Source organism: Ictalurus punctatus, chromosome 9, assembly GCF_001660625.3.
Source record: "Ictalurus punctatus breed USDA103 chromosome 9, Coco_2.0, whole genome shotgun sequence".
NCBI lineage: Eukaryota > Metazoa > Chordata > Actinopteri > Siluriformes > Ictaluridae > Ictalurus > Ictalurus punctatus.
In genome coordinates, this window is record NC_030424.2 from 14,421,064 (window position 1) to 14,446,559 (window position 25,496).

The 25,496-nt window shown below is 39.4% G+C and overlaps 1 protein-coding gene across 2 annotated transcripts in view; it reads right to left on the bottom strand.

Annotated features, from left to right (window-relative positions):
* Positions 1–388: 388 nt before the first annotated feature.
* Positions 389–25,496, bottom strand: part of rps6ka5 (ribosomal protein S6 kinase, polypeptide 5) — a 28,290-nt gene continuing 3,182 nt past the window's right edge. For both annotated transcript variants that reach the window (XM_053682643.1, XM_017476987.3), the window contains 16 exons: positions 22,002–22,073; positions 21,701–21,919; positions 19,731–19,846; positions 18,848–18,949; positions 18,215–18,298; positions 17,978–18,081; positions 16,676–16,826; positions 16,382–16,543; positions 14,861–14,986; positions 14,602–14,735; positions 13,124–13,217; positions 11,186–11,356; positions 10,562–10,753; positions 5,922–6,081; positions 5,605–5,768; positions 389–3,845 (listed from right to left, as the gene is read on the bottom strand). In XM_053682643.1, coding sequence (XP_053538618.1) covers positions 3,579–3,845; positions 5,605–5,768; positions 5,922–6,081; positions 10,562–10,753; positions 11,186–11,356; positions 13,124–13,217; positions 14,602–14,735; positions 14,861–14,986; positions 16,382–16,543; positions 16,676–16,826; positions 17,978–18,081; positions 18,215–18,298; positions 18,848–18,949; positions 19,731–19,846; positions 21,701–21,919; positions 22,002–22,073 — 2,318 coding nt within the window. In that variant the 3' untranslated portion in view covers positions 389–3,578. The remainder of the gene's footprint in view (positions 3,846–5,604; positions 5,769–5,921; positions 6,082–10,561; positions 10,754–11,185; positions 11,357–13,123; positions 13,218–14,601; positions 14,736–14,860; positions 14,987–16,381; positions 16,544–16,675; positions 16,827–17,977; positions 18,082–18,214; positions 18,299–18,847; positions 18,950–19,730; positions 19,847–21,700; positions 21,920–22,001; positions 22,074–25,496) is intronic.

Sequence of the window (25,496 nt, forward strand, 5' to 3'; positions counted from 1 at the left end):
ATATATATATATATATATATATATATATATATATATATATATATATATATATATATATATATAGTCAGAATATTATACACACACATTCTAGGCAAAAAAGGTGTCTACTCTGAAGATGCTAAAATATTAAATTATTTTTGATTTATTATCATAATAGTTCCATCTGTGTTATTCCAGAGTTTTGATGACTTTATTATTATTCTAAAATGTGGAAAAATAAAAATAAAAATAAAGAATGAGTTTCTAAACTTTTGACCAGTAGTGTGTGTGCGTGTGCGTGTATATATATATATATATATATATATGTACACACACACACACACACACACACACACACACACATATATATATATATATATATATATATATATATATATATATATATATATATATATATATATATATATATATAGCTTCACTGATGGTGAACAATGGTTTGGAAAGGTACAAAGAAATGTAAAGCTTTTGTTGAAGCTGAGGATTTGCTTTGAGCTTCACTGCTACAGATCAAAGCTTTGGCAAAAAAAAAAAATCAATGGATAAAAGACATACTATGAAAATCTATGAATATTTTTTACTTTCATATTAAGGACTGATACTCGCACATCTAGAGCAACAGCATGTTCCAATATTAGAGAAAACTGAGGATTATTTCAAGATGCAAAAGTTCAGGTGTCAGAGACTGCCTGCCACAACACAGTGAGCTGGTGTTGGTAATGTTAATGTTAAAAGCTCCTCTTTGTCACATTTATTTTTCACCAGTCAGGATTCTTGCTTAAAAATGTTGCTCAATTGGACAAAATTGTACGATGCTGAAAGGTCAAAGTTAAATGTCCTGTTTAGGACTATGAGAGGTAAGTTCCTGCTCCCCAACCAGTTCTAAAAATGACAATTCATACAAAACGACCATAAAATCTGACTTCTTTTTTAAACAACAACAACATTCTTCTACTGAACACAACATTACAAAACAAGCCCCAATTATTAAACATTAGAAACACAAAACAGGTGATCTATAGCCACCTTCCTCTCAGGTTACATAGCCTATGACGTAAGAGACAGCATTCATAAGGGACATGTCGAAGCTCAAATCATCATGGAGAATTGCTCCACCTCCGTGAGCAGATGAAAGAGTGATCCCAACTGTCTGACCGCTGGCGGCACAGAGAGATATGTACTCACACTGGTCCCTCTGCTACGATACCAGGAAAAAAGGGCCACACAATTAACCAGCTTCAGAGAGCATTAAAGTAGGCCAACAATAACTTGTGATGAAGGAGTGCTCAGATCAAAGGAATGGGCTCTTTTCAAGAGCATGCTGTTACGATATGTGTTCTCTCTACCTCAGAAAATGGTAAAAGATACTCTCTAGAATATACATGAAACCCTCATTCAGCCAGCCAGACCAGAGAGCTCTTTAGAACTCTGAAAATCTGCTGCTGGCATTGGCTGACGCAAAACACAACTGCTTTAGAGATCAATGAAACGATAGAAGAGAGTGCTGACCTATCTGCCCGTATCAGAAGCATAGGTCTTTTGCCTCGGAGTCTGAATAGCTCTGGCACATATTCATCAAAGCCAAATTCTCAGCCTCTTCCTAATGCTGTAAAGCGCTGACCCTGTTTTTTCCTCTCTGTGTGTTCCCATGCACCTGTCTCACTGCCCTTGTACTAGGACTCTGAACTGGCATGCTTAATCTCCCAGAGGACAAACAGCACTACAGTAAAGCAACTACTAAGGCCTCCACCCGCCCAAGTGGAGTTCAATATAGGACACATACACGTATTCTCTTTCCTGTTCTATTATTATACCAAAACAAAAAGAGCAGAGCAGGATTTGAGGGAGCTGCGGGGGTTTGGCACAAAGTGGAGATGGAAAAAAGCCACGTGCAGGCCTTTGATACTGGAAAGTGAGCTGAGCTCAGGATGCTCTTATTGCTCATCTGTTGCTCTGTCACGTAGGCAGAAGCAGGAGCACCATTGTATCTGCATGCATGTTTGTGTGTCTTCTATACACTCTATACAAGCCCTCAGTGATTCAGTTTGTGGATGTTACCACTTGTTTCAATGTAAAGGTAAAGAGGTAAAGGATATGTGATCTCCTACTGAAGGAGACTGTTTAATACACAGGCTAGTTGGCTTTAAAGAGGCATGATGTTTTGGTTGTGTTTTTTTTTTTTTGCTCACTTGTTTATAATGCATAATGGTCCTATACACAAAAGTCATGCTAAAGAATGAAATGCAGCTATTTTTGCATAGCAGGTCAACTGCAACGTTGAGTCTTATCAGTAGAAAGTCTTCCAATAGTACAACAGAGAATGCTATTACATCGAGCATTTTTATAAGGACGGTCCTTTAACCTCATGATATGCTCATGTGCCTTCAACAATGAAATCTATTATAACCGGAAATGCCAAACTTGGCTAATTCACCACATCGAGCACAGAAAGTACAGAGAAATGTTCGGCCTTCTGTACAAAGACATAATATTATGAGGCAACCGGGCCTATATACCTTGACGCATACACTCCCTGCTGCTACCATTTGTTCTGCTTACTACTTAGGGATCTACTTTACTAATTTGTCATTACGTACAAATTAGGACATAAACAATATATTTATAGGGATGCAGAAGCATCATTCTGTTCTTTAGTTAAATATGTGGAGCATAAAACATTTTATATAAACATCTGCTTTAACCTGGCTATCAGATAAAAACTCTCTCAGAATAAATCCATCACTACTGTAATTTGTTTGATTGCAGTTTCTTAGCACTATGTGTTAGGATCTTTGTTAGATTTTTAACATATACGTTCACATATACAGTAAAATAATCCTTTTTACTCCCAAAATAACCCATTTACTTGCATAAAATAAGAAATTTGGAACACTGTGTTAGATGTTCTTCCTTGACAACTTTTTTTTTTTAAAGAAGAAAGAAAAAAGATTTGTCTGAATACAAGCAAACAAATCTCTGCTACTTCATCATGAAACTCAGATCGGAAGAAGCCTGCACAAAATCAAACAAGTCCTGGATCACATACTTCTGACCCAATCTAGACAGAGACAACACGCTTAACAACTCAATTTACAAAGACATTCACCAAAGATAACAGACTTGACCATAGGGCCATGAGAATAATTTAACACATAAATAATAAATCTTATCTTTTTTTTTGAATAAAGAAAATATCCCTTTCTTCCATTTTTTTTTAGCCTAAAGGGGTGAGACAGCGCAGTTACTGGAGCATTCGTTCCGGTTAGAGCATGATGTCATGCTTCTCTGAGTGACACTCAGCTTATGTGTGTACGTGACATACAGCAGATGCGGATCCATGGCCACTTGGATCAGGAGTGCGGAATTAAGTCTGGACCAGTCCAGAAATCAGTGGATCATAAAGGGATCAGGCCTTTTTTCTCAAACACCCCCCCACACAGTACTACCCTGCACCACACATCTATTGCTAGTGAAGGGCTTGGGTGATTTCAGCTCTGGCGCTCCTGCTTGCATGCTCTGCATTTGTGATAAAGGGAGACCCAGCTAATATAGAGGAACACGCACAGAGAGGACGAGACAGCTCACTCTGAGAAGCTGAAAGCAGACTGTGGTTCGCTCTGAGAGGGCTCATCGTCATCAGGGCCCTGTGTGAGGGGCGTGCTGACAGACAGCTGAAGAGGAGTCTTCTCCTGAGACTGGGAGGAAGACGAGGATGAGTGGGTGCTCTCACTGGAGCTGCTGCGTGTCTCTGTGCTTGTGCTGGTCTTTTTCATCTTCCTGCGCTTGGCTAGAGGAGCCTTATCCACCGTCTGCAGTCGGAAACCCTCCCGCTTACACTTGTTGAAGGCCTAGGAGAAAACATAGTACTACTTCACATTAGTGATGGGGAAAAGTCGCTGACAATATATAACCCCCTAACTGATTTTTTGGGCTGATGCAGAAACAAGAATCATTGCTGATTTTCTATTACAATCGGAAAACAATGTATGGATTTCATACAGTCCCCTCCGAAACGACTGGAACAGCAAGGCCAATTCGTTTGTTTTTGCTCTAGACTGAAGACATTTGGGTTTGAGATCAAAAGATGAATATGAAACAAGAGTTTAGAATTTCAGCTTTTATTCTCTGGTATTTATATTCAGATGTGATGAAAGACATAGAACATAGCACGTTTTCTATTAGACCACCCAACCATTGTAGGCGAGCAAATATTGGAACACGTGACTGGCAGGTGTTTCTCGCTACTCAAGTGTGTCCTGTTAGACTGATTGTTTAAACAATAAATTGCTCTGAACATCTACTCTTGGTTTTACATTCAGTTTCACCTGTGAAGACTGCATTTGTTGTTAAAAAGGATAAGCCTCTACCAAAGTGAAGGGAGGCCAAAGTGTGGAGAAAGGATGGATCTGCTCATGATCTAAAACCTACAAGAGGTGGAGGTAGTGTCTTTGCTTGGGCTTGCATGCCTGCTTCTGGTACAGGCTCACTGATCCTTACTGATGATGGAACTCATGATGTTAGCAGCAGAATGACTTCAGAAGTTTACAGGAACATTTTGTCTGCCAATTTACTAACTAATTCATCCAATCTAATTGAGAAGAACTTCATCATGTGGCAATGGTTTTAGACTGGCCAAGTCAAGCACCAGATCGTAACCCAATTGATCATGCATTTCACCTCTTGAAGAGGAGACTGAAGGGAGAAACCCCCCGAAACCAAACAACACCTGAAAGAGGCTGTAGTAAAAGTCTGGAAAGCAACACAAACGAAGAAACCAACAATTTGGTGATGTCAGAGAGTCGCAGGCTTGATGCAGTTATTGCAAGCAAGGGACATGCAACCAAGTATTAAGTGTTATTTACTTTAATTTACTTTTGCTAACCTAAAATTGGGATAGAAAAAGATTCTATGTTTTATGTTGTTTAACACATCTAGATGTAAATACCAGGAAATAAAAGCTGAAATCCTAAACTCTAGTCACATAACCATCGTTTTAACTCAAACCCAAATGTCTTTGGTGTATAGCACAAACAAATGAATCGGCCTTGCCGTTCCAATAGTTTCAGAGGGAACTGTAGTTCATGTTGTGCTATTGAGCACAACAGAGTTTAGTTTGTTAGTCTGCAGGAATGGTGTTGAGTGCATCCACCAAAGCTTGTGCTGTAATACTTCAATTTTAGTACAAAGAAAGTCAGATGAGACTATAATGCAGCAAAAATAACCTGTATCCACAGCTACATTTACAACAGTTTAACTGGGCTTATGGTGCACTAAGTAGATTCTACAAGGCCATACTATACTGTATTTAATGAGCATACAGTGAAAAGGAAGTCATTGGTGATTAATCCTACACAATATCCTGCATGACAATTAAAACTGTGAGTAAACAGAAAAGAAATTTTCTATCTTTGAATATTAAATAAAACTTCATTCAATTTGCTGCCTAGTTTTTGTCACAAATTAAACGGTTTTATTTGTCATTAAATTGTTGCTACTAAGCAGAAATTACAGAATTACTTGAAACGGTCTTCACTACAACAGCCTGACTCTAATGATATATTGTTTTCCCTAATCATTACCCTCTCTCTCTCAATCTGTTTCACTCACATTGAAGGTGGCTTTTACACAGGTGTTTACAGAGGCGGTAGACAGGCCCAGAATGTCAGGCGTCATGAGGGGGTTGGACGAGAGCTGGCTGTCGTCCTGCAGCCACATGTTATAGCGCAGCTCACACATCTTTATCCTCTTGTTAGGGTCTACTGTCAGGAGCTCTGTTCAGATCCAACAGACACATACACACACACACACACATACACACACACACAAATACACATGCACATACCATTTACTCACAGTATTAAAAACATACACCACCTTAATTCATTACTGATACAGTCTGCTCTTCAGCAGCACATCAGTCTCACCTTGAATGAGCTCCTTGGCCTGCTGTGACACATTCCTCCAAGCTTCGCCCTGGAAAGAGAAGTCTCCTTGTTTGATCTTCTTCATGATCTCCTCTGCACTCGTGTGTGTTAGGCCCTTCTCCTGACACTGAAATGGCACCTGGCCAGATAGCATGGTGTACTGCAACACAACACAGCATGGAGCAAGGGATTTAGACATATTGTACATTTTTCAAGTCCACTGTTCCAACACTTACAGATCTAGAATCGGATCTAGATGAAAAGTGTAACTGTTTAGATGCTATTATATCAGATGAAAATGATCAGATACAGAGTTCCAAGAAAGAAAAAAAAGAGTATGATTCAGATCAAAGGCTGCAGTTACTTTTTACAAGCCAACGTTATTAAACCTACAAGTGCAGAGGAAAGCAGTCAGTGGTGTCAGGTCAGAATATTTGGTGTGACAAAAAAAATAAAAATAACAACAAAAACAGTAGTCTCCGGAACAATTACCTGCTAAGTTTTATTGAGCATCTTATTACCGTTCAGTTATCGCAAGCCCTTGCGATAGGCACTTTTGCGATATCGATAGTTGCGGTCTATTGTGCAGCCCTAATTCTCATTGAACATGTATTACTTGGCACTTGCAGCCATGTGATTAATCCACATGATGCAATAGTTTTCTACCAGAGAGAGCAAAATTTCAAGATCTTACATACAGCAGCTTAAAAAAAAGGTTTCACTTCCTCTTTATTTGGCCTCCTTCTGTCATGCTCCTGCTCAAAGAGAAAAAGACTCAGATACACAACTGTGTGTGCACTTTATCTCTCACTCTAACACTCAGCGCTGCAGGGCCTCTTACAGCCTGTCTGAGAGCATGTCATCAAGTGCTACCCACTGCACTACCCTGCTCACCCCCCTCAGGTGGCTAGAGTAGAGGGCTAACTCTCACACAAACATGCACACATAGACAAACAAAAGAAGAGAGAGAGAAGGTGAGAGAGAGAGAGAGGGGGGAGAGAGCAAGAGGGGGGAGAGAGAGGGAGAGAGAGAGGGGGGTGAAAGAGAAAGAGAGAGCGAGAGAGAAGGTGAGAGAGAGAGGGTTAGAGACAGGGAGAGGGTGAGAGAGAGGGGGGAGAGAGAGAAAGGGTTAAAGAGAGAGAGAGAGGGTTAGAGAGAGAGGGTTAGAGAGAGAGAGAGGGAGTGAGAGGGGGAGAGAGAGAGAGAGAGAGAGGGACAGAGAGGGAGCGAGGGGGTTAGAGAGAGAGCGAGGGTGAGAGAGAGAGGGTTATAGAGAAAGAGATGGTGAGAGAGAGGGTGAGAGAGAAAGAGAGGGTGAGAGTGAGAGAGGAGGTGTGAGAGAGAGAGAGAGAGAGGGAGAGAGAGAGGGTGAGAGCGAGAGGGTGAGAGTGAGAGAGAAGGTGAGAGAGAGAGAAAGAGCGAGAGACAGGGAGAGAGAGAGGGTGAGCTCTCTTTTTTTTCAGTAGCTGTTTTCTCCTTGGTTCTTCTGCTTTTTCATTCCTTTGTATTCTGCTTTTCTGACAGTAACATGAAGTATTTTACATATACAGTAGCTAATACCCGTATTCCAACACAACCTAGGGTTAGTGTAATATGCCCTCCAATACACATACAAAAGTATGTGTAAACTGTGTAAACAACACAAACGAACAAGGTAAATAAAAACCAATCCGCAAAGTAAGACAAAGTACCATTTTTTTCTACAGATTTACTCAGTAGTGTGATGAAAGAAGGAAACACTGGCAAACCGAGACTTCCTATTCAGACAAACATCTTTTTCACGCAAAGAACTGAGAAACAGTGATGCTCTACCTCAGTGGTTCTCAAAGTTATGTCTGTGAAGCATAACCAAGGGATCTGTGATTTTTTAAACATTTATTCACAGATGTAGAAATCACACCATTACTATATATATATATATATATATATATATATATACATACACTGCATTCTTCTAGTTATTGGCCGGTTTGACTAGTCACTTGAATGAAATAGGTTTAATCTTAATAACTGAAAAACACAAAGGCCCATAAATAATGACACCCTGGTGTCCAGTCACTGGAACTTTCAGGAATGGAAAGCTCTATGGCTCTGGATAAATATCCAGATTATTACTGCACACACTTGAATAATGAGCCTGATATTTAAATATTTCATAACATAAATTAGTGGGGATATTTTTTTATGGTAAAATTGGTCCATGTTTTCAAAGGTTTTGAGAACCCCTGCTCTACGTGGAACATGGAATTCCGTCCTGCTCATAAAGATTTCACTGTATAATACTCCTTGCTATATTTTCTAATGATTTAGATAACGCGCTGTAAAGTCAGCTGTATGTATTCATTCTAGCAGCTGGCTAAATAGTTGTAACATTCTGACCTTAACTTGACCTTAATGTGACCTTAATGTGTTTTAAATGCCAATAATGATTATAATTATCATTCTCATCAAGTGTGTTTTATATGCTTTTATACAACAGCGTGGTTGAATGCTCATTGAATCTGAGTGCATTATTTTTGTATAACAGCACAGGTAGTGGCTGGCTGTAATGAACAATAATTAGTTAGTTAGTTAGTTAGAGTTATATTTATATAGCACTTTTCTAGACACTCTAGACACTCATAGTATGGGGGGGGGGGATCTTCTCAATCACCACTAGTGTGTAGCATCCACCTGGATAATGCAACGACAGTCGTAGTGCAGCAGAACGCCCACCACACACCAGCTATTAGTGGAGTGGAGAGGAGAGAGTGATGTAGCCAATTCAGGGATGGGGATTATTAGGGGCCCATGATAGAGAAGGGCCAATGGAGGAATTTCGCCAGGACACCAGGGTTATACCCCCTACTCTTTTTACGATACGCCTCCTGGGATTTTTAATGATCACAGAGAGTCAGGACCTTGGTTTAATGTCTCATCCGAAAGACTGTGCTGTTTTTACACTATAGTGTCCCCATCACTATACTGGGGCATTAGGCCCTACAGAGACCACAGGGTGAGCAGCCCCTTGCTGGCCTCACTAATATCACTTCCAACAGCAACCTTAGTTTTCCCCAGGAGGTCTCCCATCCAGGTGCTGGGCAGTCTCAATACTGCTTACATTCACTGTTACATTCAAACCAGGCAAGAACTTCAGGGAGATACGGCTGTGTGTGTGTGTGTGTGTGTGAAAGAGAGAGAGAGAGAGAGAGAGAGAGAGAGAGAGAAAGAGAGAGAGAGATAGTTTTAAGATCCCGATGTGAAGTGGAGAGCATTAAAGTAAGTGCATCGTGTAATGCACACCTAGCTGTCGATTATCCCTTACATATTAAGATCGGGGTGGCTGTGGCTCTTGTGGTAGTGCGGGTTGTCCACTAATCGTAGGGTTGGTGGTTTGATTCCCAGCCCACGTGACTCCACATACCGAAGTGTCCTTGGGCAAGACACTGAACCCCAAGTTGCTCCCGATGGCAAGTTAGCGCCTTGCATGGCAGCTCTGCTGCCACTGGTGTGTGTGTGAGTGTGTGTGAATGGGTGAATGAGACACAGTGTAAAGCGCTTTGGATAAAAGCGCTATATAAGTGCGCCATTTACCATTTACCAAGATCCAGTATGAGAGAGCTTGGTAAGAGAATGGCTGTTTATACTGTAGATGTAACGTAGGTGAGAACAGGAACTAACGTGTCTCTCGAATATTCCACAACAGTTAATCTAGCTATAAAGCGTTATAATGCAGACTTGTCATTCATTAATAAATTAAACATTGTAATCATTGGCAAATGGCTGTGGTATAAGCAGAATAACACACTCCAGCTCCAACTACTTTGGTGGGGATGGGCGTGCATTATTTTTGTATACCAGCAGGGTCGTGTTGTTCCTCAGATAAGCAAGGGATAATCCATGGCTAGGTGTGCATTACACAATTTTAATGCACGACGTGGTGACAAATAACCACCCGATGTGAAGTGGAGAGCATTAAAGTAAGTGCATCGTGTAATGCACACCTGGCTGTCGATTATCCCTTACATATGGTCACTGGCCAGCATTAACAAGTCAAAGCTGTCATTAATGTTTGCAGTGCAAAGAGAGAGAGAGAGAGAGAGAGAGAGAGAGAGAGAGAGAGAGAGAGAGAGAGAGATTGTGCATGTGTGAATTACCTGCGTCTGTGCCACGTCTCTACTAATTATGAAGCTACTATATGCAAATGTAACTATATGTTACCACAGCTACAATTGTTTATAGGCAGTGCATTAATTTAGAACGGTGATTACACTTACTGGAACTACCTGTGTGTTTAACGATATGAACGCACACCTTCCAATCAATCAGAATCGAGTATTCAGACAGACCATGGTATAATGCCCATATAAGTTCATCTTTAGGCTTTGGTCTGAATGGCAGTGTCTGGAGGTTTTTCAGCAAGCATTATAAGCATTTGTGCATTTGTGTGTTAATATAAAAAAAGCAAAAAAAGGCTATCATTTCAACAAGATTAACATTAAACCGATCTATTGAAATTAAACAAACAAAACAATAAGTAAATTAAATCCTATTAGAAGTTTACATTTTTAAGTTTTTCCATTTTTTTAACCAAGTTCCTTTTGGGAACAAATAACATATGCATTGCTGTTTCGATTGCAAACCCAATGGCATGCTCTTACCAGTATGACCCCCAGACTCCAGAGGTCACAAGACTCATCATAACCGCCGTATTTGAGGATCTCAGGGGCGGCGTACTGTAGGGTGAAGCAGGGTGTCTTCAGAAGCTGGTTGTCAGGAGGCTTGAGCCGAGCAAAGCCAAAGTCGATTACTTTTATTTCTGAACTCTCACTTTCATCAGTGAAGAGCAGGTTCTGAGAAGAAATCAGAGAGATTAAAATCCAATACTACTATCATTAACAGTACCCATAAAGTAGAGTTTTGTCTAAACAGACAGTTTATTTGAACATTGGAAACTGGCCTATGGTGTTTAATGTAAATCAATCTAACTACACAGTGTATAGATTGGAGAGTGATGTGCTCTGTTTAGATGTTCAGTATGGTTCAGTATGATTCTGCTTTGTATACCTCACCCTTTTGATACACACCCTTTTTTCAGCATTCCCACAAAAGCGTAATAAAGACTCATAAAGAGTCTAATACCAAGAGATCTATGCGCAGTTCATCTAAAGCAGTCAGCATTATGTGGGGAGTTGTCAAACACGTTCTCTCAATCCCAAAAGACATGCCAGGGCAAATGGTGGAGCTGAGTGTTAAGTGGCGTAGCAGTAAAAGGTCAGCTGTACCTCTGGTTTAAGGTCCCGATGCACCACACCTACATCGTGCATGTGGCTCACAGCGGACACCAGCCTCCGCATGATGCGGCTTGCCTCTGTCTCACTGAAGTGCTGCTTCCTCCGGATCCGCTCCAGGAGCTCTCCACCACGCAGCAGCTCTAGAACCAGATACGTATGCAGCTGCATACAGACATGAGTGTGTGTGTGTGTGTGTGAGAACAGATGAAAAGCAGCAGGCAAATATTCTTTAGCCCAGGCAAAAAAGCAACAAAGGCCGGGTAGATCAGCACCATGTTTTGTTTTTCATCTCGAGAACCACATTGCATACCATGATAGGAATAAGAGGCATACACAAATATATATGAACAGGTTATTATAGATCAGAGGAAGTATACAGCAGAAGCACTTGGATTTTAAAAAATTTTTTTATAGAAAATAATAATATAATACGCACATAATAACAATAAAATATGCTATTGAAAAGGGTATACTTAATACTCTTCATCCCTACTCCGAGCTAGCACAAAGCATAGCATAGAAAATGCATAAGTATTATTTAAAGAGAGGATAAGAGAAATAGAAATGAGAAACTAACATAGATAGGAGGATTTGCATTGAATGTAGGGCAATGGGCATTCAAATACATTTGCTGTGCTCCACTTCCCCTGACTGAATAAAGTGGTAGCATGCCTAGAGCAAGTCCACAGCCCTTCAGCCTCTCTGTTTCTTTATATCCCTTGCACGAAAAACACACACACACACACACACACACACACACACACACACACACACACACTAGGGCTGCAACTAACAATTATTTTGATAATCAATTAATCTGTCGATTATTTTTTCGATTAATCGATTAGTTGGATTAAAAGGCCAATTTTTATTTTCTGTAATAAAAAACACATTTTCACATTCTGCCCATGTTGTCCTTCAAACATTGTGCAAATTGAAGGCTATGAAAAAGGTATTAAATGTATCTATATGGGCAATGCTATACATTGTGCAAAGGATATTTAAAAATATTAATATTATATTTGGGAAACAAAAAACAACAACTGATTGCCCACAAGCTTTAAAGCAGAAGTTAAATCACTATATTAAAAATGCTAAAAAAGAACTAAAGCACAAACTATGTGTTAACTGATAAGAGGTTGAATGTTCTGCAGTAACACACACATTCACTCATCTGAACACAGTAACATTACTTTATTCTGTAAATATATGACACTTCTTACATTTATATACAATTACATGTTCTAACCTCATTACAGTTACTGCTCTCACAAACACAACTACTTTTCTTTCTAAATATCGCTACATATAGCATCAAACAACATATTTGATCAAAACGAATAGTCAGTTATTGCGCTTCCTTTCTATTGCGTGCTGTTTGATTGACGTGTAGATTCCCGCTCACTCAGTGAAGTTTAACGGAGACTCGCTCGCTGTCAGGACGAGTCTTTAAGTAAAATGGAAATACTGGCGTGAATTTCTAACATTTACAGATAAGGATATAAAGGTAAAAATGTCATTTCTGTGCTGAAGAAAACATGTCTGGAACACATTAAACAGCACACGCATGTGTCTCAGTATCCGACACAACAAGCCATGTTAATACACTTACGAGTTTGTTTGAAGAGCTTAATATAAAACATTCTCATGTTTTGGACGACCTGGATCGTGCACTTTTCACGCAGCAGCTCACTCTGTGACCTCCACTGTTTCTCGGATGTGTTTTATTCATAGAAATGTGTTTTTCACCATTCTGAAGTGACATCGCTGACAGGAGTTATCCACAGTGACGTCACAGACCCAACTAATCCATAATGAAATTCCTTGTTAATTATTTTAATTATCGATTATTTTTGATTATTTTATTGATTAGTTGTTGCAGCCCTAAAACACACACACACACACACACACACACATGCAGTGGCCTACCTGATCATGGTAAATCTCATGAAGCTTGACTATGTTGGGGTGTCCCTCACATAGCTTGAGAGCAGCTATCTCTTTCTGCGTCTGTGCCTCCATTCTTCACAAAGAGGGAATACATACAAGTTTGTTTAGACCGTAAATGCTCGTTTTATTACTGCATTTAAACTCAAGACTTTCAAAAATGCACGCAGTACATAAATCTAGCCTTGTATTCACATTCCCAAGAATGCTACAACCAGAATTGAATCCTGTGGTACTGTTAGAAATGGGATATATCATGACACTTTCATGGAATACGTGAAGAATATATATGTCATGTGATAATAAACATCCAATGGAGCACAATAAATTAAGAATAATTCCTTATGCAAAGTCAAGATCTGTGATGTGAAATAATTCATGAGACATGGATTACACCGACTTAAATCACAGTATTGTTGAAATATCAACTCTGATTGGTCAGAAGGTGTCCTTGAATTTTCTCGAACAGCGCGGCTCTGACAATAGTGCCAGCTGCAAGGCAAAGCACAGCACAGCTTGGTCTAATGTGCTATCATTTCTATAGTAACAGCTACTATAGACAGATGACTTTGTGCTTGTTGGTTTCTCAGTAACATGACCAGCTGTGGGCGATTTATTATTATTTTTTTTACTTTTTTGTCTTAAAATGACAGAAAGAATGAAACTATTTGTAGCTGCTGTAATGTAAGTGATGCAGGAACAAACTAGTTCTGGGGATTTTCCACAACATTAAGTAACCACATGTCATTTTTATTTATTATTTATACATTTTTCATCCTTGGCAAAATATCTGCGGTAAAAGATGAATAAAAATCTTAATGCTCTAATAATTGAGGTGGTACGTTTGGGGTTGGGTATCACATCACCACTGTCGTTGAACATGACGTTGTTCCTCTAACAGCGTACACTGTCGTGATTTATTCCTTACTTAACAAACATATATATATATACATGTATATACACACACACACACACACGCACGTACTACTGTACGTGACCAAATGTTTGTGTTTTTTGAACATCCCGTCAGAATGTAGTCTCCCCTTTGCTGTTATAATAAAACCTCCACTCTTCCGGGAAGGCTTTCCACTAGATTTTATGATATATTACCAGTCCCTCCAGGATTTTGCGATCACAGAAATGAAGACAAAATCAAGCATACTCTGCAATATTCTGAGGATTTCGCAATTTTTCTAAATTACTGCAGATTTTCCACAGATTTGGGTTGAGACGTGCCATGTGACATCATCACAACACGCGTTCAGCGATTCACGTACGTCGAACGTGAGTACGGCCAAACGATTTCATTTACCGACAAATGTCACTGCGAAAGACGATTCAAAATTGCATCGCAAATTTGGAAAAAAGCTGCAGCGACATCAATCACAAAAAACTCCGCGAAACCCTGTACGGTAGTCCAGTACTACACTGCTACAATTATAAGCGCTGAACGTAAATACCTTTTACTGACAATCTTTACTGCGTATTTCTGCCCACTCTTCTTGTGTGTGCACTGCCTGCAGATAGAGAAGCTTCCCTCCCCAAGTGCTGTCTCCTTCAGGTCCATCTCATAGTTTGCGTAGAAAGGGGAGTCCTGAATGATTCACAGCACAAAATATAGTATCCACACTATTCACACATAGCACATGATATTTCCAAACTCTTAATATTTCATAGGCCCTAATACGACACCAGTAAAAAGGGCCGGTGCTCTGTTACCTTCATCATGGCACTGCGTGCAACTGCAGCAGGTACAGGCCTCTCCACTTCACCGCACAGCTGAACTGGGTCATCCATCACCACATTCCTCTTGAACAGGATAGAGGGAGCTATGAAGGAGTATCCCTGCACCAGGCAGCACACATTCACACATACACAAAAACAAGAGTGAGCAAACATCTCAAACAGACTGAGGCAAATTTAGCATTCCAGGAAGCGATGCTATTACCATAATTACCATGTCTGTAAATACCTAGAGGCCATTAAAGTTTTCTTACAAGTGCTTAACTTGTCAACAATTGTATGCATGCTATTATTACAGCATGAAAACATAGAAACAACTTGTCTGTGAATCAAGTCACAACCTACAGCAAGGCCCCCCCACCCATTTTTTTTTTTTTTTACCTGTTAGGACTATAACTAACAGATTCATTCCAGATGACAAGCTTTGAAAAACATGCCCCTGGGGGAAAAAAAACACCCCCGCCCTCTTGCTTTTCTCTTCCCCTGTGTCGAGCAGCTTGAGTTAGAAAGTCACATTTGTTGTCCATCTGCAGTAAGTGCATCGTGTATGGTGTTTAGCCTGCATAAAAGACTCAGTCAGCAGTGGCCCCCTCACACACTGAGCCTGCAGCTGTGGGTGCGACATTGGGTGGAGGAGTGGATGGATGGACGGAAGGATGAAGGGATGAATAGACGAAATGCTCTTAATTGCCGAGCCGAGCTGTTTGATTGCTCTGCTTTTCAAATCGCATCACGGCCCTCTAATGCAACTTAATTTGGTTTTGTGAAGGGTTTGAGAGGCGGGGGAGCAGGCTGAGGGCTGAGACGAGACACGCGCGTTTAAAGTTATCACTGGAGACGCAATCGTAGCAACGCCAGCAAATTACCAAGGACCAGAATTCCACAGTACATGAAAGAGGAGCGTTTATAAAAAAAAAAAAAAAAAAAAAAAAAAAAAAGGAAAAAAAAAGGCAAGCTGAAGTTAGTAATCAAAGGTTGAAGGAGTAATTGAGGCAGGCATGGTTATTCTAGCAGACGCCAACCTTTCATTGCATGACAGTGTCCTTAATGGAGCTATTGATCCTGCAGAGTGGAGCATGCAGAAGGCAATCATAGATACGATTTCATTCAATGGCGCCGACATCAGCTGGCATCATGTTATAGGCAACATTATGGTTCAAGTCGCATCAAAAATAGTCATTCACATCTGATACTTAAATCCATCTCCACATCAGCATAATTACATGCCTCTAAACAGCCCTTCTGCTCATTTCAATACCAACACAGCCAGCCAGGCTTACATTATTTACACTATCATTATAGAATGTCAAATATCACTCTTTACTTTCACCCGAAGGCAAATAGAGGGTCAACTTCACCACCACAGAAACTAACCGTATGTCCTTTCTTGTCTAAAAAAAATCAGTTCAGCTTTGCGTCTATAATGTGTTTAACGTTCTGAATGAATTAAACTGTACATTTCTGTGTTCCTGAGAAGTCAGGCTCTCTGACCCTCACCTGGAAAATGCGGTCGCAGTTCTGAGGCAGTGCGGCAGGGGAGTAAGTAGGATCCATCTCCGTGAACTCTTCCGCAAAGTTACTCACGTCTAGTTCATCCCGGATGACTGGCTTAAAGGGAGCTGGCACTTTCTTGGCAGCCAGATCCTCCCAGTTTATTTTCTGAATGAGACACAAGTATTTCTGTTCAGTTACTATGTGCTTGTACCTCAAAGAGAGCTGTAACAATGATTTACCTTGAGTCAAGTAAATTTCTGCTTTAATATTTCTAATAGGATTGATGCCATTTCTTGCCTGGTAAAAAGGGTGGCTCTTTACATCCTGAGCCCCTGAGAGCCCAGAGCCTAGCCTTTTCTTTGGGTCCTTAATGAGGAGTCGCTGAATGATGTCTTTGGCCAAGGGCCCCATGTCCTTGGGGTATGGAGGATCCTTCTTCAGAATTCTCCTGTGATGTGAGAAAGAGCAATAAAAACAGATATATAAGGTGCCATACTCTCTTTTGGTTATCAAGTGTTCCAAGGTCTAGATATGTATGTACTCTCATGTAAAGATAGCAAACTGTGGGTGCAAAAGCCACTGAAATATTAGAAGGGATCACAATAATCATTTTTCTAATCCAAAAAAAGTAGGCGAGTAAAAACCTACATTACACAGTCCGTATTGGATCACGCAGAGATTTAAAAAAAAAATAAAATTTTGTGATCGTTGCGGCCAAAAACGCTTGACTTTGTTGCGACTTTGTTCAAAATTTGCCATGCAAATTTGTGGATTTTGTTGTTGGTTGTTTTGCAGAAAACTGCTCGAATTGGAGAAATTGCAATTTCACAAAATTGTTTTGCACGCTCTTTCGCAATGATGTTTGCTGGTAAATTAGACCTTTTAACTGTACTCATGTTCGAGACACATGAATCGAAGAGGGCTTTTGGTTGAACGCGCGTTGTGATGATGTCACATTATGCATCTTAGCCCAAATCTGTGGAAAATCTGATTAAAAATTTTTTTTTTTGTTTGATTTCACGTTTATTTCTGCCATCGCAAAGCTGCGAAATCCTGGAGGGACTGATTATAGTACATCATAGGCTTCTACAGGTGCATTTTGTTGCTGGACCAAATAATTTCCCCTTTATTCACCACATCATCAGTTGACAAACTCTCATACAATAAACACTCAAACAGTAAAAGATATACACAAGTACACAAAATCCAATGTGGTGCAAATTATCAGCCAAAACATTCTAAACCATGTGTGTTTTGTTACACTATAAGTCCTTGTCATATACAAAACTGTAGAGTGTGCAAAAAAAACCACACCCCCCTACAGATTTAATTAGGAAGTAAGTAAATTATCAAACCACAATATCAAACTGAGGCTTCCTATTTATCTCAACAGTTCTAGTTTCACCGGAGACAAACTCTCTTTCACTCAAAGAACTAAGCATGCAGCGATGTTCTGAAAGCAACATGAAATCACGTTCCGTTTTAACAAACGGTCAGTGCTAAGCAGTTATACATAACAGAACAGCACTGACATTAATGGCCTGCATACATTTAAAAAAAAACACAACAACCAAAAACCACAGTGTAATGTGTATTTACTTAGCTATATCGGAGTGGGAGTTCTCATCACCATCCACAGTGAAAGGAGAGCCACCAGTCATGAGCTCATACATCAGCACCCCAAGACTCCACCAGTCCACTGCCTGCAAGTAAGAGGTATCTATGTATCTAATGTATGTATTTATTACACATAGCTAAGTAATACATTAACTCTGTTACCAGACAAGCAGAGCAAATGGCTGAAATAAAGTAAGGAGAAGACCAATGTATAAGTACCTTGTCATGTCCAGATTCTCCACCTTCTACAATCTCAGGGGCCATGTATTCAATTGTGCCACACACGGAGTAAGCCCTCTCTAGCTACAAGGTGAGGAGTGGAGCAACAGTAAGTAAGGGAAAGAGCTTTATGAGCTACATGCTTCCTAGTTTCTATGCAGCCCAGCTTGCAACAACATTTTTCAACAGGTGAAAAAGATAAATTACATTGAAGCTAAACATTATATATTGTAACTGGTATGCATGGGTCAACTATGGGTCAGCTAAACATGTTTGACAAGAGCAAAGCATGCTAGGGTGTGCATGTACAGAGCTGGGTGGTCTCTGGAAAGTAATGAGGAAAAACGCTGTTTTCATCCAAGTCTCGTTTAAGAGCCTAAACTGGATCTTCCTTGACTGTTTTAACACACACAACGTAGGACTTCCTATGCTTTTTACCCTGCTGTCTTATATCAGTGTAATGCAACATTTTATAATCTGTCTCTAAACTTTTACATTGAAGTTCACTCTCTTAAATCTCTGAGATTTCATAGCAAAATACTGCTCTGACGCACAACTGAATCAAGTGTACGATCTACAGCCAAAGACTGCTTTGTGGCAGTACTGAAATGTACAGTATATGACTGGCCTCACCTCATCAAATTCCTTGCTAAGTCCAAAGTCTGTCAGGACAATGTGACCAATTGAGTCCAGAAGAATGTTCTCCAGTTTTAGGTCTCTGTAGACAACCCCTAGCTAAAAAATAAAAAAAAAGAGAGAAGAAAAGGGAAACAGAAATGCTGATTTTTGTGAACAGAAAGATACCGCTGAAACTAATTAGCAAGATTTCTCTTTGTTTTGCATTCATGAAATCCTCTTTTATTTATAAATGAGCTCTAAGCTTCAGAACAGCAGCCTGTATGAAGCTTTAAGGGTTTTAACATTCACATGAGCCACAAGCTGTCAGTATGTGTGCTGTGAAACTGAGTCTGTTTTTTTTTTTGTTTTTTTTGCCCACCCCTGGGCAATATTTGTCTCCATCAGAAATTGCAGCTGTGCAGGGAATCAACATGAAGCAAAAATAGTGTTCTTCTGCTTTCTGTAAACAATGCCTTTGAGAACATTTGGGCTATATCTGTGTCCATTAAATTGGCTGCCCTGGATTCTCTGCAACAGCAAAAAAATGGAGCAGATGTGATGTATAATGACTAGGGAAAGGAGAAGGGCTGAAGTGAAGTGAAACTCTTACAAGAGACTTTCACAGTATTCCCAATTTAAAAATCTTTTTTTTCTTCTGTATTTTGACATATTTCTGAGCAAAACAGGCTTGCTGTTTAATTGATTAGAGCTGGGTCTGGGGGAAGAGATAGATAAAATACATTATATGGTATGTTTCTCTTGGCAGAGTGTGCAGGGTGGCATAGTCAAACATTTAACAGCAGGCACAAGTCAGAGTACTTTGATGGATGATCACAGAAAACCAAGACCTTTGTCCTGATGAATTATACACAAAACATCGAGATGCCATGCTCCTTACCTGATGTAAGTGTTCCAGTGCCAGTACGATCTCTCCACTGTACAAAGCGACCTCTTGCTCTTTGAAATGGACCCTTTGCACCAAGTGTGTGAAGAGCTCTCCCCCATTCACATAGTCTGCAATCAGAGCCTGGCATCAATCTAAACTCACTGCTGCTTGCAGATGGCTCTGAGAAATGATCTCTCTAATACGGTTCACAGCATCGTTCCAAATAAACATATACTGATGAAAACAGAATGTACTTTAGATACCGTTTTGTTGCCTACATGTGCAACACATTTTACTCTTATGAAGTTACAATGGAGTATACAGCTGAGGTCATAAATTTACATACACCTTCCAGAATATGTCAAATATTAATAATTTAAATAAATAAATAAATAAATAAGAGGGATCATAAAAATTGCATTTAGATTTTTCTTTAGTCCCACCCTGAATAAGTTATCTCTCACAACATATGTTTACATGTAGTCCACAAGACACAATAATAACTGAATTTACACAAATGATCCTGTTCAAAAGTTTACATACGCTCGATTCTTAATACTGTGTGTCGTTACCTGGATGATCAATGACTGTGTTTATGTTTTGTGATAGTTGTTCATGAGGCCCTTGTTTGTCCTGAACAGTTAAACTGCCCACTGTTCTTCAGAAAAATCCTCCAGGTTCCTGCACATTATTTACTTTTCCAGCATCTTCTGCTTGACCCCTTTCCAACAACGGCTATATGATGATGAGATTAGAGATGCACGGGTACTAAATTACTCAGCCGATAACCAATTATTCAGAGTGATATCGGCTGATACCGATAGTTCCGCCTTTTTTGCCTTCTTTTAAATTAATAATGATTAATTCAACAATTCTGAAAAAATGCAAATAAAAACTTTATTCTCTCCATTTCAACAGGTTGTTTCACAGTAACTGGTCTCATAAACAGAAAACACATTACTCTAATTAACATGAACACATGAACTAAATTCTGAAGATTAAAGTAAGATTTCTTAACTTACTGAATGTTATTCATTCATATTAACATTGACTGAATTCTAAAAAACCTCCGGTTAGTCTGACATTCACTCACCACAAACAAAAGCATTTCTACTTCATCACTGACATCAAACTGGTAATATATAATATCAAGTTTTTTATATATTAACATTAACTGGATATGAAATATACTACCCTACAAATATATTTTTCTGTGCAATATATACTTTTTTGTCAACTCATCTTCATTTAAAAATTTCAACGGTGTACTGGTGCTTTGATTCAGCACGAGCAGCTCGGCAAAAAAAAATAGACTAGACTCCGAAACTCCCGCTTCACCGCTGCAGCGTCCGGTGTAAATTTTAGCAGTGCAGAGATTACAGAGATTACAAACTGCAGTTTTGTCATCATTCCACACAAGAGATATCATCTTTACACACAGCACAAAATCTATGTGTTTTCCTGCCCTCTTTTGATTGGCAGGATATAATCGGCCCTGATCATCAGATGTTTTAAAACTGTCGGCCGATAGCCGATAGCATGACAAATTGCCTTCATCGGTGCATCTCTGTTTGAGATCCATCTTTTCATGCCGAGGACAGCTGAGGGAATCGTACACAACTATTACAAAAGGTGCAAACATTCACTGATGCTCAAGAAGGCAACACGGTACGTTAAGAGCCAGAGGTGTGTAAACTTTTGAACAGGATGATCGGTGTAAATTGTTATTATTTTGTCTCCTGGAAAACCTGTAAGTATCTTATGTAGCTTCTGAAGGGCAGTACTAAATGAAAAAAATAAGATCTTTAAACAAAATAGTAACAGTTTTCACCACTGTTATGTGAAATGGCTTATTAATTGCAGTTCTAAATAAATAAACAAAATATGATTTTTAAGATCCCTCATATTATTATCACTTTTTTGAAATTATTAACAACTTATGACCTCAACTGTAAGTGCAAATTGAAAAAGAAGACACGTACCTAAAATGAGGTGAAGCTTGGTGTCTGTCTGGAAGGCATAGTGCAGGGTCACAAGGAACGGAGACTGTCTGATATGCTCCAGCACCTGCCTCTCTGTACGTGTGTGCTCGGCTGTCTTCGCCTTCTGCACGATGGTGGCCTTTTTCAGCACCTTCATGGCGTACAGCTTGTCTGAGTCGTGTCCGCTCACTTTGCGCACCAAGAACACTTTTCCGTACGCTGTTCAAAAATAATGAGATCTGAGTGCACCCAAGTGGAGGACAGAGACCAGAAGCATAGAAGCAGGTCCACTGGTACTCACCTCCTGTACCCAGAACCTTCAGCAGCTCGAAATTCTCAATGCCTACACGTTCCACATGACCCGTCAGGTTTGCTGGAGAGAGGAACAAACAAGAGGCTGATTCTATATCATCTTACAATTTGACAAAACACAACAGGACGTGCTGTTATCGGAAAATAATCCAGGACGATGTAGTGTGATGCGGGCCAGCCTGATATTGATACGTTTCCTATAACAGCATGTCTGAAGTGTTTTACTCCTCTTACACCACAGCGAGTGGACAGACTTATCTTTTAATTACAAATTACCACCCGAATACTTTAACCCCAGTTTCATGACAGCTTTAACACATAGCTAGGTACAAGTAAAATAAAAAGTGGTTGTAAAAAACAAAACACTTTAGGAGGGCTGTTACCACCCTGAGTGGATTATATTCCTAAAATTCCCAAAGTGAATCTTATACCACACCAATTTGCCAACAATTACAATTTTTATTTATTAATGAACAAAATATTGTGATTTGTAACCATTTATAGTTGCACTTAATGGTGTGGAACATCCTCTAATCACTTACATTATAGTAGCTATTACCAGTTCCTCAGGGTTTTTGGATCGCAGAAATGAATGCATAATCAAGCAAATTTGGGCCAAGATGCGTCATGTGACGTCATCACAACTTATGCACAATCAGCCAAATCCCTCTTCGATTCACAAGTGCTGAACACGAGTACAGCTAAAAGGATTTGTTTACCAACAAACCATACAAAGCAATTTCGCCAATTCGAGCAGTTTTCCCACAAAAAAAGAATGAAAAATCAAGCATTATTCGGCCAAACAATCCTAAAAAAACTATGTGAAATACTGTACGGACTGATACACGGTCCTTTTCTTACCAGCCTCTCTTTTTTCCTCTCTTTTAAAGTTTATAAGACACATAAACGCAGCTTTTCCTCGATATTCCCAAGAAACCAGAAAGTCCTGAAGGCTCTCCCGTGACTGTTACGAGACTCCTTCCAGAAACGGTAAAAATGTTTAAAAAAAAAAAAAAAAAGACGTCTCCTCGCAAAAAAAGGTTTTGTTTTTTTGTTAAAAAAACGCTTATTTCAAATGTGTTTTTATTAACAAATTAGTATTGTTTTGTTTATGTAGACCATCCTCCATATAAGCCCCTGTGAATGAGGTGCTACTATAGAAATGAGAAAACATTAGAACCAGTCTGTTAATATAAATGATTTTAATTACAGCTGGTGCTACTGTCAGAGCCAGGCTGGTACAGAAAATGAATCAGCCCCTTCTGACCAATCAATCAGATTTGAGAATTCAGCACACAGGAAATATCACACGCAAAAATATCTGTGTCTATGTCACACAGGCATTTCCAAAATCAGTGACGTCTTTCATTAGCATATTACAATCACGTTGATTTAAGAATCAATGACTGACTTACTGCAATGATGTCACTTGTCTATCGAGAAGAAATGCTGTATAGCATAGAGCTGTACTGTTGCGCTTGGCAGAAAAGCAATGAATATTACTACGATTAACATGTGAACATTCAGTGCACAGGGTATACATGTTAATGGGAGTATTGTTTAGAGATGTCTGAATGTTGCTAGAGGTGAGGGCTGTGTGAATGGACTACGTGGAACAGCATTTGAGAAGAGTAGGCCTGCACATGTGCTATCTAAAGCATACAAATAGTAAGAGGTCACATGTTCCTTTAGGTGGCTGTGATGAGCATGTGCACTGAGATAAACACATTCCTGCTCTATCTCTCTCTCTCTCACACACACACACACACACATGCATTAACCACACAAGGCACTTATCTCTCATCGCTTTCACTCTATGCATTACTGACTTATCATAATGCTCAGTGTCACTGCATTAACAGGAGCGTATGTACATTTAACAACACGCTAAATATTCCAGTCATTTTTTTTTTTTTAACTGTTTGCATGCTCTGGTTTTCTACAAAAAATCCCTGATTGGAAAGCATAAGGTAGGCTACTAAAATAAATTTCATGACTAGATTAATCAATTGCAGCGACCAAAAACTGCAGTTTAAAGTACTGTACTTGGGCAAGACTTTTTTCGAAAAACTGATAATAACAGGAAATTTAAACCGGATCGAACATAAACCAGACCAATGACAGAACTTGCAAAGCTTGCTGATTTCCGTTTTCTTGATTAATAAGGCTTCAGTTCTACGGTTCCCAAAATGTCAGTCTTGAGTAAATAAGGAATAAAACATAAGAGCGTGCGCTGTTACATGAAAACAATCACCAGCAGGGGGATATGATGCCGTTACCGCACCAGAGTGGCTCATTTTCCAATAACTACATTATCCCAATGTTTTCATTTCTCTTATACCACAGTAATTTCACATTCAAAAAAAATCTTTATAAAAACGTCATACTTTTTTTTTATTGATTTAAAATTACATTCAATGTCATGGAAAGTCTATGAAACAAGTTATTTCCTGTAAGTGATCACATACTTTATAACAGCTATAAACAGTCTTTCCCTCACCAGTCTCACTTTTTCAGATGTAATATAGCCAAAATTTCTGTTTATTTTTGCTCTGCTATACAGAAATACATCCCAAAGAAGCTACAAACACTTTACAGCATGTGGGATATCCAGCTAGCTAGCTCACACTGAATTGTACATTCTAGTAAAATTGGTGTCCCTTCATCTGACAAGCTTTCGCATTTTAAGTCAAACGCCTCGACCAATCAAATTAGTGGACCAGAACGAACTGTTGTACAATTAAGCAATATCACACAAGCAAGAGCATTGTTATACTGAATATCAGCACGGCTGTGATCTGGCCATAGATACGAAGCCACAGGCCGATTGCAGCAGGCATTCACAACTGGGCTGATATTCATTACAACAGCACAATTGCTAGTGTGAGATAGCTTAAACATGCAACAGTTGGTTCTATAAACAAGAAATGAATATCAAGCCCATGTTATATCTATGGAATCCTTGGAACAAGACGAACAAAACATATATCTCAGCGTTCATTTCCGTCATTAACAATTTTCTGCCATCTTGGATTTTTTTTTTCGGAAAACCTACTTTTGCGAACTAGTCCTAGGTTTTTCGTCCTATCGGGACCAAACCAGTGCCGAACGATTCTATGGAGTCTCAATATCAATAATTATCAAAAAAGTTTGAACTTTTGACTCGAGGTTGCTATGGTATGCGAAAACATACAAAGTAGGCATGGCCACTTTTATGTAAATGTCTATAACTCTTGAACGAAATAGGATATCTTCACCAAACTCTGCATGCTTATGTATGAGGTCAATCTAAGGTCGCCTGAGTGTCTTTGTCTCAGGTTCCATCATCGTCTATGAAGGCATTCACGTATGTTGAATAACATGGCCACCATCAGCCAATCAGCTTTCAGCAGCTATTAGACAAGGTTAACAATGGCCAATTGGAACTAAACTTGGCGGACCTATTTAAATTAAACAGAGGTTTGTATAAAGTAGGTTTTTGTAG